This window comes from Halictus rubicundus, chromosome 16 (assembly GCF_050948215.1).
Source record: "Halictus rubicundus isolate RS-2024b chromosome 16, iyHalRubi1_principal, whole genome shotgun sequence".
Lineage (NCBI taxonomy): Eukaryota > Metazoa > Arthropoda > Insecta > Hymenoptera > Halictidae > Halictus > Halictus rubicundus.
Window position 1 is genome coordinate 7247412 of NC_135164.1, and position 13530 is coordinate 7260941.

The 13530-nt window shown below is 43.6% G+C and overlaps 1 protein-coding gene across 1 annotated transcript in view; it reads right to left on the reverse strand.

The window, feature by feature from the left end:
* Nucleotides 1-13530, reverse strand: part of Rhogef64c (Rho guanine nucleotide exchange factor at 64C) — a 33021-nt gene that overhangs the window by 1343 nt on the left and 18148 nt on the right. Inside the window, exons 3-13 of the mRNA XM_076802044.1 lie at nucleotides 10840-11236; nucleotides 5815-7452; nucleotides 3712-5642; nucleotides 3437-3648; nucleotides 2093-2357; nucleotides 1532-1753; nucleotides 1027-1176; nucleotides 799-906; nucleotides 474-626; nucleotides 290-406; nucleotides 101-202 (exon numbers count right to left, since the gene is read on the reverse strand). Coding sequence (XP_076658159.1) covers nucleotides 101-202; nucleotides 290-406; nucleotides 474-626; nucleotides 799-906; nucleotides 1027-1176; nucleotides 1532-1753; nucleotides 2093-2357; nucleotides 3437-3648; nucleotides 3712-5642; nucleotides 5815-7452; nucleotides 10840-11236 — 5295 coding nt within the window. The remainder of the gene's footprint in view (nucleotides 1-100; nucleotides 203-289; nucleotides 407-473; nucleotides 627-798; nucleotides 907-1026; nucleotides 1177-1531; nucleotides 1754-2092; nucleotides 2358-3436; nucleotides 3649-3711; nucleotides 5643-5814; nucleotides 7453-10839; nucleotides 11237-13530) is intronic.

Genomic DNA, 13530 nt, shown 5'->3' on the forward strand with positions numbered 1-13530 from the left:
ACATTGAATGGCAAACATGAATTGTTTTTTTCTTTCATAGAGAATCAACGGATCGCTACTAACAAATGAGAAAATCTACACTACATATGTAAACGTGTACCTTGAATATAAATGTTTCCTTGGAGTACAGTTCTTGAACTTCAAAATAATCCTCAAGATCTGTTTCACAGCATACAATACATTTGTCGAGATACAGTGGCTCCTAAAACCAACAGATTTTTCAATAGAATATACAACTCGGAGCACAATACAGATAAAATTGTATAACCAAGTCGTGAGAGTCGCTTACTCGTAACAAAGAGTACCGGCCAAATTTTTCTTTGACTAACAAGAGGGTAGCCTCTTTGATACCAATGTACCTTGGGAAGAGGGAGTCGTCGTTGAACTCGACGTCTTCTGTATTTGGCTACAAACGTGAAATTTCGTTTCATTCATAGAAATGCGAATTATTGCTTACTGAAATCTTGTCTTACTTTGCCATTGGTAACCAACATGGCTGTAACAGGAGCAAGCTTGACCGTGCGTCCCCGTCTCCAATTGTTGTCAGTTGGCTGAGCAACTAAAAGACGTCCCTCCAAAACAAATCTAGCTTCTTCGTGGGCCCATTCTAACACTTCCACGGCCATCTATTGCAATAAATACAATACCGAACGATATTCGGCAATAATATAAATTGAACGATTTCAGATCTCTCTCCAATACATCCAAAATCGACAACTCCTCCGAACGGTAAAATATAATATATAACAAATTGTAAAATATGTTCATACTTTATCTGTGAAAATACTTTGTAATTACCTTTCGCAATTTTATATTGACCATATCTTGTTCGCCGATTAGCCGCCTACCATTTTGTATGATGGAGATTCTCCTCCAGAGTTTCGTTGAAGTCACGTCTTTAGCTTCCTGTTACAGTGTCATCGAAACAATTAGATTATCGAGTCGACGTCTGATCGATTCGAAACGAAAACTTATTTGTACAACATTTGAAATGTTTATGATATATGAAGCAAACGAAATATTTACAGCATTCATGTGTTCCAAGTGTAGCTCTATGTTGGCCTGAGCCTGCTTCAGTCTTTCTTTAGCTTCTTGAATATCTGGTCTAACCGATGGCGTAGCTTTCAGCAGCCGTGCCAATAGGAGAGGATATTTTGTCACTCTTTGAACAGGAACCTTCAACAGAATCGATTCACTCTTCATTGTAATTTCCATAATTTCTTATGAAATTGCTCGGGCAGCGATTCCGATTACTTTCTACGCTCGGTTCGTTCGGTTTCTCGGTAATAATAAACGCACCAGTGTACACCGGGTTATCGCCTGCAGGCGCAACTGTGAAAAGCAACCCGCTGTACACCGGCACATGCCTGCACACGGGGAAATCAACCAGGTGGAACGCATAAATTATGCAAAACCGAAGATTAATTACTCAATTAAACCCATCTTTGTAACTTTGTAACCGAGCTGTCGATATAACAACCGGAACGAATAAAGATTGTACATTCCGCCTATGATTCGCGTTGCACCTTACCATAAGAAACGAGTTCAAGTTCATCCTGCGCAAAACGGTATTTTCCATTTGCGAGACTCTCAGGAAGATTCGCAGCAGCTCTTTCTCCTTCTCCAAATTTTGTAGCAGCAAACTCGCGCTTCCTTGACGGGTGCAGTAGCTCTCGAACGCGTGAAGCATTCGCTCAGACTCCAAAAAGATCTTTCCTACGTCCACGGTCAAAAGATCTTCGTCCCCAGATTCCTGTACAAAATTTCGGTTATTCGGAAACTAGCGAATACAAAAGGAATGCGTAGGGCAAGGGACCCAATTACGGTGGGGGTACCAGCTCCTATATTAATTATACTTATTTTTACAGCGTAAAGAATATTAAATTTTTCTCATTAAAATCAGTTGATATATATTTTAATATTCGTTATGCTTTACAAATAAGTGTAATATAGGCACAGTAATTGGTACCCCCACTGTAATTGGGTTCCTTACCCTATCTTTTACTCGACCCCTACGCCGTTTCATTGTTACACGCGCAACAAAAGCTCCGAAGACACGCCTAATCTTTCCGAAACGAAGAGAGACGCCTACCTGCGCCAATTCTACGGCGTCCTTCAATTTTTCCGCGAGGACGAGATTGTGCTCGAGAAGCTCTTCGACGTTCAGGAATATCGCCGTCAGTTGCTCCGAAGTAAGAAGACCGGCCCTGAACATCGGCCTATGAAATTCTTCGAGTATGATCTGCAGATCTCTTCCGTACTTCTGTTCGGTCTCCACAATCTCCGTTATAATTTCTTTGCGCTCCACCCTCTTTTTCGCGCATTTTCTGCATACAAAGGGTGCATACACTACACCACTAGAAAATACTCATCGTTATTGTACAATCGTATTATGCATGTAAAAGCCTTCGTCGTATGAAACGGGACGGGTGAAAGCGATTCGAATATCAAATGGTCGATCGGACTGGCGCCGGTTCTACCAATAATACAAATGATATTGTTTTATTGTATAATCAGAATACGGTCTATACGTTAAGAGACTATATTACTGTAAAACTCGATGCGTTTTTACGCTGCGCACAGTGCTACAGTGATTTTGGCACGACAGTCGATTTCGACGTTGATACAGTATACAATTCGGTAAGAAAACTTTCGCTTCTTGTGGTTAATGGAATCGACGGGCAAGAGAAAGCGAGATTCAATGGTTCCCGAACTTTTTACGCCGCCTGTCTTGTTGTCGCGGATGCATTACCGTAGTCCGCGTAAAGCGTTTGTCGTATAAAACAATTAAGTGTACAAATCAGTTCGGTTCCTTTTTACTGAATAGATCATAACTCTAATTTAAATTATACTTTCTTCGCGCTCTCTAACTTAACTTAATTCCTATAGTTGGAATAGTTCATGAATGAATAACATTTATGGAAGATACTAATAATCGAATAGGAATTTGATAAGGAATTACTGATTTGTCCCATGGTTGTACTTCCTCATGCTGAATGAATTCAAGTTCATTTCTTCAACTACATCTAATAATGGGTGATGCAGTTGACAATGTTTTCAGGTTCGATAGGAATGTGTTTAGGGCTATTGTGTAGAATTTGTCCCATGGTTGTATAAAGGAATTACTGCAAATGAAAATACCCTGATGTTTCTTCGCTCTTGAAAAGTTGTAGGTAAAATTGAATCTTCCTCGGGAACTGAACGAAGAAATCTAAAGAAGCAGAATTGAGACAGCGGCCTGTTTGCATTCTCGGCTCGAAAGGAAGAATTTGCTGCGTAAAATCATGTAAAACGTGCGATGAAAAAGAAGCACCGAATTGATTTGCACACCTAACACGTACAGCTCAATATTAAAGAAAATTATTTTGTGTAACATAATGTTGATGTATGCTATGATAAAGCTGGCGTAGCTTGTTTGCAGCGCATCGACTCTCACCTCTCCGTTATCAAAGGATCCAGACGCTGTTCGCAGTCCTCGCAGAGCTTTGAATCGCCGGAAATCACTTGTGGGATTCCACCGAAGAGACTTCCTGGTCCCGAAGAGACGTTCCCTGCACGCCAACGTCTTGGCACGCCTCGAGTGCTGCTGGCCTGGCTGCTTTCCGAACCGACGCCGCTGTCGGTTCTCTCGATGTCGACCGCCCGGGTCTAGAATAATGATCGTGTTTACTTGAACTCTTAGCTGGCTATAACAGATGAATCTCGACCGACCTTGGACGTTTCCGACGAACTGGTCAAGATGATGTTGCATTCCTCGCTGCTGTCGGAAACATTGGAGATTTGCGAGCTCTTCGAGCTCAGATCGCCGAGGCTCGTCTCTTTCTGCTCGTACAACGCCTCCAAATCACCCTCGGTGTCTTCTTCGTCCTCGTCCTCGTCGTCCTCGTCGTCCTCGCCCTCGATCGATATCGCTCGATCCTTCGAGTCCATCAGAAAGTTGAGCAACTCGAATTTACTCGAAATTTGCTCCTCCTCCGGCGATATCGACATTTTCTTGAAGAAGCTCTCGGGACTCTTGGACAGATAGGTCTCTCTCTCCGCGAGGTCCTCGGAATTAGGCTTCTTGTAGAGATCGTCGACCAGATACGATCGGAGGAACTGTTCGGAACTACCCTTGGCGGTTGTGTAATAATCGGCGATGTCTCCGAAGTAGATTCTGTCCTTCAAGTAGTCTTCGGTCGGCGGTGGACTCAACGGTAAAGGAGGAGGTTCGTCGGGAATCTCCTCGTAAATTGGCTCCTTGATCACCTCGTAAGGATTCTCCTCGAGGAAAAGGTTCGTCGAGATGAAGTCACCGTCCGAATTTAAGCTAGACGTTCTCGAGTAGTTCGCCTCGAGGGTCGACTCGGAGCTCTCGTACTCGTTGCTCTTCAACAGGCTTTGCTTCAGGATCTTCAGGATCGCCTCGCCGCTACTTTCATCGAGGATCTCTCCGTTTTCCCGGGCTTTCCGCAGAGAATCCTCGAGCAGTTTCGAGATCAACGCCTCCTTCGACAGGCCGGAGAGCTTCGACGACGAAGCGTCTTCCTCCTTTCTGATATGATTCTTCTTCTCCGTTCGTTCCGTCCGATTCTCCGGATTACCGTTCTCCGTGCCAAGCGTGGCAAGTTTAGCAGCGTCGGTATTCAATTTCGTCTGCTTCTCGGCATCTGTGCAGACCGTCGTAGACACAGGAGACACCGTCGACACGTCTGGCACGCTCGGTTTGCTCGACTCTCGCGAGGACTCGTCCTCTTTCGCGGATTCCAAATCTGTTTTCACCGACTTCGAATCCTCCTTGCTAGTTTCGACGACGATGTTCGACTTGTAATTGTCCAATATGACGAGAGTCCGATTTTCTGCAGAGTTCTTGATCTTCGGCGGATTCTCCAGGTTCACGGAGATCACGGTAGGGTTGTAGACGCTGTCCTCTCCTCCGACGCTGATGGTCACTTTATTGTCGGATGTCGTCTCGGTGGTCGGCGTCGGATCTCCATTGATCAAAATCGACGTTCTCCTTGCTCCCTTAGTGCCCGGGCCGATCTGAAGTCGATGGACCAGCGGAGAAGCTCGAGGGCTGACCGTAATTTTGTACACGTTTTTCTCGGTTTCCGGCGATCCGATCTCGATCTTCGATGATCCGTAGGAGTTCGATCTTTTCCACGTGGTCTTCAACGTGGGGCTGCTCCGTTCCGACCAAGAGTGACCCATCTCTTTCGGCCTGGCGTTCGAATCATCGATCGCGCGATAATACTTCAGCTTGCCGGGCGGTGGAGACCAACTGGTCGGTCTCATTCCTCGAAACTGAACATTCTTCTCCTCGATATTGCTCGCAGCATCCTTGGACGCTTCCATTTCGGTCTCAACCACCGTTATCTTGGTCTCTGTCTTTTCTATTTCTTTAGGAACTTGCTCAACATCCTTCGCAGCCGGTAAACGTTGCTCGCATTCCGTTTCGGCGATCCTGATTAGGGACTCGGACGAGTCCTCGCGTCGAATCGGTTGCTCGCTCGAATCCAACGTGGCGGGTGGTGGTTCTTTCGTTTTCCTGGACAGGCTGAGACGCATGGTGTCCAGAAAGAGTACGTTCCCAGCCGAAACTTCCGGTCTGTTGTGCGACCTCTCGCTTTGACTGCGCGACAACGACGATCTCTTCGAGTTCTCTGGAAATTCAACGAAAAAATACGGTAACGTTTAGAAAAGTATTCTAATGCTTAGATTGAATTGAAATGAAATTTTAAGAGGTCGGTTAGATTCTGCAAGACGAACGTTAATAAAGATGGCCACTGGAAAAATTGTATAGCGATATATCGGATTGGAATGGGTAAATATTACCTTCGGACTTTAATATCAAATCTTTCTCGTCGACAGCGATGCCTGGAAGATGATCTTTAGGTTTCTCGACTCGAGATCGTTCGGTCTCGTCCACCTCGATCCGATCCTCCCCTTTCGTCCTGTTACTTCGCTCGTCCTGCGGCTTCGTGGTTTTAAGGTTGGCCGGTTTCTGGATGGTTTGGTTCGAGATATTTTCACGGACGTCGTCGACTTTTCGCGACGCATCGACGTTTTCCTTCTTCCGCGAAGGTGGCGTACGTTCCGCGTTCGGAACCGGAGGAACAAACCTGTTCATCCTGTTCGCGTTTCCCTCGGAACGAAGAGGATACATTTGGCACGTGTCCTGCGAAACTTTACGCTCTTTCAGCCTAACTCTATCGATTTTCGGATCCCTGATATTCGGAACGGTGATGAAATTATATTTCTCCCTTTGCTCGTGGCTCGTCGTTGCCGGCGTCTTCTCCTCCTGTTGTTGCTGCAGATGTGGTTGTTGTTGCTGCTGTTGTTCCTGTTCCGGTTCCCGTTGGTGTTCGTCGTCCTCTTCCTCGGACTCGTCGTCGTTCGGTTCCTCCACGCTCGAAACGCACGTCGCGATCCTGCCGAGTCTGCTCCAGGACAATCGTGTCGCCTCCGACGGTTTCTCGGGAGCGAATATAACATTGTCGACGTTGAACAGGACGTTCTTCCTCCTGGTCTCGAGCACCTTGCCCCGTTTCAGGATGCTCTTCAGCGTTTGTTTGGCTTCCTTCAGTCTTCTCGGTGGTCGCTTCGGTGAAACCTTTGGTATGGGAATCCTCGTCACTGGTAAAACCTCCTCCTCGTCCGAAATTTCCCGCGACTCGTTGAACACCCTGATCCTCTGACCGCCGATCTCCGCGACGGCGCTTCTGTTCGGTATCCTCTCGATCGATTTCACTTTCGATGAATCGAACAGGCTTGAGAGCGGCCTTACGTCGTCTTGCTCGAGGGCGTTGTCCGATAGATCGTCGCTGAGATCGTCCTCGTCCCTTTGCTTCTTCAACAAAAGATACGGATTCACGTCGCACTCGAGAATGCTTCGTCTCGAGTCGCCGCCGCTGCTGCCGCTGCTCGACGGCCGTTCCTTCCATTCGTCTCGGTTGACCTTCGCCTGATCAGGCTGTTCTTGGCTCTTTGCTATCGCGTTGTCCGACCAGTCGTTTCTCGTGTCGCGGATCTTCTTCGGTATGCGCGCCAATCGAACGCCGCCGGTCGTCATCGAGCACGATCGATTTCGCAAAGTGGTCGGCGACGGCGACGGCGACGGCGATGCCGATGGCGTCACTGTTGGCGTCGTCGTCGTCATCATCGTCGACGGCGGCGGTTCTTCCGCCAGCCACTCGTCCCTCCTCGACATTACGTTGTAGCTCGGACGTAGTTTACGCGACGGTTCCTCGTAACTTCCGGTTGCCGACTCCTTGTCGAACCACTCGGACTTCGAGCAGGTAGTTTCGATCGAGCTCTTTCGTTCTTTCGCGTTCCGCGCCACGCTCTGACTCCGAACGTCTCGCTGAGACAACGGCCGGTGGGGCGATATACTCCGTGCCCTGGTCCTTGGTTCCACCAGCCGACTTCGACGCATCTGGTCGTAAGGGTCGTCTATCGACGGTCTTAGCACTCCTGCAAATTTTATCATCATTTCAACGGGTTATTCTATTAGGTTGGCGAAAAAGTAATTTCGGTTTTCACTGATGGATGGCTTTATGTTTTGTTTGATTGATTTCTGTGAACGTTGCGCGTTCGTTTTCCTTCTGACATTTCATAACTGCATCCTTTAGGTTACTTTTGAAGCAAATTACACGTAATTTTGATTGAAATTGTTAGTTCCGTGTCAATTTGAACATGGAGTGGAAAAACGAACGTTATAGGCACATATCGCTTTTTTTATTTCCGTAGAGGTAAAAAAGCTGCCGAGGCTCACAAAGATACATGTGAAGTTTATGGTGTGGATTGCTTAACAGAGAACGCACGTGCCAGAATTGGTTTAAAAAAATTCCGTTCTGGAAATTTCTCACTTGAAGGCGACCAACGTTCTGGTCGACCATCTGAAGTTGACGATGACCAAATGAAAGCCATTATTGAATCGGATCGTCACATAACTGTCCGAGAGATTGCAGACAGGTTAAATGTCTCGCATGCAATTATAGAATATCGTTTAGAAAGTCTCGGAATCGTTAGGAAGCTCGATATTTGGGTTCCACGCGAATTGAAAGAAATTCACTTAACGCAACGCATCAACGTATGCGATATGCATCTCAAACGAAATGAAATCGGCCCTTTTCTGAAGCGAATCATCACTGGTGATGAGAAATGGGTTGTTTGCAATAACGCAACTCGAAAACGATTATGGTCGAAGCGTGATGAATCAGCCCAAACCACATCGAAAGCTGAATTGCACCAAAAGGAGATCACGTTGTCAATTTGGTGGGATTACAAAGGTATTGTGCATGTTGAGCTGCTCCCAAGGAACCAAACCATCAATTCAGATGTTTATTATCGACAACTATCAAAACTGGACATAGCAATCAAAGAAAAACGGCCAGAATTGGCAAATCGCAAAGGAATCGTGTTTCACCATGATAACGCTAGGCCACACGCATCTTTGGTAACACGTGAAAAGTTATTGGAGCATGGTTGGGAAGTGATGTCACATCCACCATATAGCCCTGACATTGTACCATCAGATTATCATTTATTCCGAAGTTTACAAAACTCTTTGAATGGTAAAACTTTCACTAATGATGATGGTCTGAAATCGCACTTGGATCAGTTTTTCACCGAAAAGGATCAGAAGTTTTATGAACGTGGAATTATGAAGCTACCAGAAAGATGGCAAAAGATCGTAGAACAAAATGGAAAATATTTTATTGATTAAAGTTCATTGCTTTGATAAAAAAATTGGATTTTATTTCACCTAAAAATACCGAAATTACTTTCTTGCCAACCTAATAGTTTCTCGAGAATCAGAAATTTACTGAGCCAATACGATTGTACCATACGTTATATCCTTACGGACAGAAAAAAAGAACCATTGTGTCCTACTTTCGGCGGAACGAAACGAAGCTGATTATCAACGTATTGCAAACGCGAGTGTTCGTTTAGCACGTATTCGTACCGAGTTCTAATTGATCTCGGAGAAGACACCGTTTGTTTCCTTACTCGCATTTTCCTTCCAGACGTACACGTGAAAAGAGACCAGAGATTCACTTAAGATTTTTGTTAAGATTAGAACATTTCAAAACTTATTACCGGACTGCGGATTTTTATGCAACGTAAGAATTGTCTGGATGTGCCACGTAGACATTCCTTTCTTTCCTTAACCCTTTGAGCGCCGAGTTGTGCGAAGTTAAGCGTGTGCTGTGGACCGCCTACTTGTTACGACAGAAGCGCATGCTGGGCTGATTAAAATTTCATTGCAAAATATGTTGATTGTAGCTGAAATAATTTGACCGCAAAAACCTTAACAGAACCATTTATTTCGCTAAGCAATAATAACATGAAGAATATTAATAAAAAAAATTAATGGCCCAAATTGAATGGCTGTGTGAGAACCCATATATGCGTTCATAGCGCTCAAAGGGTTAACTGGAAATAATTGTATTTCTGAATTGTAACATATCCGTGACATTGTACAAACGTCGATCATCCAGAAAGAAACGTAGGAACTAGTGTTTCCGATTTCTCAACATTTTTCATTTCTCGAGAAATGAGAAATAAGAGTATATTTCTCGATAATTCTCGAAAATTCTCGAGATATATATTGGGAAACTTTTACCACACTTTTATAAAGTGAAACATTACGCTTTTGTTTTGAAATGACTTCTTAAGAAGCATAATGCGTCTAAAGTTAGAATCAGACAATCTACTCCTTTTTTTTTTGTAACAAAATCTGTAGCCGTAGAAAAATTTCTTTCATTTTGTGTGGATGTTGGCTTTATCGTATACAGAACATCCAAAAGTTGCTGAAGATTGGGCGTCCCTTTTTCAGTGTACTCAAAGATGGAATTCCTTTGTTAGAGTCCCGAATTTATTTTCTTCTGCCGCTAAACTCTTGAAGGCTATCTGCAATTTCTAATTCTAACTGTTTTTCCAGTGACAGTTCCTCATTCTGAGAATCTGAAAGTCTTTCACTATTTTCATAAGAATCATTTTCCAAAGAGTCTGGTTAGAATTTGTTTTGCCATTTTATACATATCTGCCTCAGACGTTAAATAAAAAAATGTATCTTCTGAATCTTTCTGCAGAGATTCTGTATCATGCAGATATTTCATAAGGGACACAACAATCTCGTCTCTTTTTTCAGATATTTCTTCTTTAAGAAACCACGGAGCATTAAAAGTGAACATTTTACATTACTTTATAAAAATAAGAGGAATGTGTCTGTCCAAGTTTTCAACCATTTTTTAAATAATATATACCTAAGGAAATAAGTTTGTCGAGTAATTCCACGTAGATGGATCTTTCTGCAGAGATTCTGTATTATGCAGATATTTCATAAGGGACACAACAATCTCGTCTCTTCTTTCAGATATTTCTTCTTTAAGAAACAACGGAGCATTAAAAGTGAACATTTTACATTACTTTATAAAAATAAGAGGAATGTGTCTGTCCAAGTTTTCAGGCATTTTTTAAATAATATATACCTAAGGAAATAAGTTTGTTGAGTGATTCCACGTAGATGGATCTTCACAATCTCAATAATCTTAAATTAAAAATATTAAACCTAGTGTTAATAACAACAAGAAACTCATTACTCAATTCAGTATTCCGTTTTTCTACAGTTCTAAATAAGAATTTAAGAGGAATTTAAGAATTGATATGTTACAAAATAAATGCGAGGTTCACAAGAATTTTCCTAGATTTAAATTTCTCGAGAAATACTGTCTCGAGAAATGAGAAATGATCAATTATAAAATTTCTCGAGAAATTCTCGAGAAGGACACACTAGTGGAAACGGACCCTGCAGGACCGGAAAAAGGCCTTCGAGAGAAAGGGCAGGAGATTTACCGGCAAGGCTCGGTCTCGACCTCGAGGAGATCTGTGGAAGTCGACATGTTCCTCCTAAAGGTAGACCAGTCAATCGGTGACCACCGCACTTGCGGCAGTTGCCGAACTTCCGGGTGGTTCCGCTGAGAAATTCCGGGCATGAGCATACTATGAGTATCGGTGCTCCGGGGGGCGGGGGCGGCGGCGGTGTTACGAATCCTCGTGGTTCGTGGCCGGCCCTCGACGATCGAACCGTTCCGTAGAGCCATGGATCGCCGTAGATCATCTGTCTGGAGAACCTGCTACCGCCGCTTATCGTTCCCCAGCCTTTCCCGGGATCATCGGTGCTCTGATTCTGCCGCGACAGGCCCAGTCTCACGCTCCACGATTTCTTCCCTTTGCTCAGCGTGTCGTAACTCTGAAACGAAACAACAAGTATCGGGGACACGGTGTTACAGCGTTGTATTTCAAACATTTCTTAATAATTAGCGCAATGCAGGGACGAGCGTGACACGTCGAGTGTTTACAAACAACGAGCAAACAGCTTGCAAGATACACACCGGACCGAGTGTGCTTCGGTTATTAACGCCTCCGTGAATCCTTCGAGCGGCTTTCTAAATCTTTTTGTATTTCCAATTTTACCATTCGTTCCATACCCTTCTAAACACGTGGGTGTTTTTATTGTGTCCGATGTACACTTGTAACGCGCGCGTGCACCGTGTCCGTATATTATATATATATAGCTTCCACCGTCGGTTGCGACGTGATTAATACACGGCACACGTGTTCCCGTTGCCGATAATGAATTCTGTTATAATCGTAATCCTAAAGGAAGAGCGCGCGTACGCGAAGCTTTCGATTTCAACAGGATGTCCGGATATAGTAAACAGAATTCTCAACGAGGAATTGTAATTGGAGTTCCGAGATGTTGGCCCATTGTTTCGAACAGCACACGGAGCAAACGGATTTCGCGCGTGCGTTTTTCGAATCGAGAAATCCTATCGGTGCCGGCGCGGCGCGCAAGAGCGCAGCGCGGGGTCGGAAAATGGAGCAGATAGATAGCCCGGGGCAAACTCGATATGCTTTACTTTCTCGTCGATGCTGGACTTTCGTAAAAGTCTCGTTCCAGAACCTCACGTAAGAGGAGCGGCCTATACGCTCGGCCGGTTGGTCGAAAAACAACAAGAAAACTAACGTAGGAGCGGGCCCGACCACTCCACGAGTCTGCGTGCACGTACGAGAGCTGGCCGGTTGCAACGCTCGTAGAAATGCACCGGAGATATCACAGGTGCAACGGGAGAACGGGCGTTGCCGAACAAAATTTCAGACCGAGCGCTACAGGTTTCAGACCGGTGACATTTCCAGCCATTTTTCACGCACGGTGAAATCTGCACCGGCTAACGGGCACATCTAATCGACGCGAATCGCGACCCGTTTGCCTGCAATTCGGGACGAAAAGATAGCGCATCGCATATTTCTCCTCGTTTGATAACATAAACGGAAGAAAGTGAATATTTTAACCCTTTGCACTCGGCGCTGTTTTCAATCTAAAACTAAATTTTTCTTCCGTCTTAGAATATTTTCATTTTACTCGTACGAAACTGATCCGATTTCTACATATAATATTGAAATGTTTAGTAATCTGTTAAATACAAATTTTGTAATGTAATTGAAATAATGCCACAACAGTGGTGCTTCAGAGTCACCACTCGAGTGCAAAGGGTTAATATGTCAATATGTATAATGTACATGTCCATATGTATAATGTACTCAGTATCATCCGCAACATTTACGTCACCAGAATTCTGGGAACGAAAACGTAAATATTATTATTATTATTAGTATTATATATTGTTCATTTTAAAGTGGTCGCATTAACAGCTAGGCCATTAGCGACCACATCGATTACAATTGAATACAAAAGAGAAGGTTACAGTTAATATTTACATTGTGGTAGGTTACAGCAAAAAAAAAAACATAACATTTTATATATATATCAATCGATTTAAAAAACAAAAGGACGTTTCCAATATCGTTCTCCTTTGTGATCCGCAAACGGGACAAAATCATAGTACACTCAACGAAAACCTTGACATAGAAAACAATTAATTAATACAAATCGAACCTCAATATTTTGTAGAACCTCCTTCACACGCAGTTGAACTTTGTGGACGCCCGGAACTCTTCTTTTTCCCGTAATTTTCAGGATTTTTTAATAAGTTTATAATTACTTTTCGGTTTCTATTAGCAACTTTTGATATTTTTGTAACCGAATATTGTTCTTCCTTTAACTTCAATATCGTATGTATTTCACATAATCTTTTTCCACGACCGATTTCTAAAACACTGTACTATGTTCTTTTTATCAAACAAGCACAAATAAACGACGTGCACACTTTAACAATTAGGTTGTACAATGCGTGTATCCACTTCAGGATCTTATGCACAACTGAGAATCGGAAATCTGTTGTGGATACTCATTACATTATACATATTGACGTGTCCAAAAAATCAGTTTATTTAAAGTTTCTTCAGTTTATTTAAACGAGAAAAAATACGTGTCTATCTTTTTGAGCTATCTTATGAAGACATCGTTCGTCGATTCGCTTGCTTTCAAGAGATCGCATTGTTTCCTTTTCATTTTTCTCTCTCCTATTATGCATCCGGTACGAATATCCGTGCAGTTACGTGCGCACGCTTACAAGTTGATAT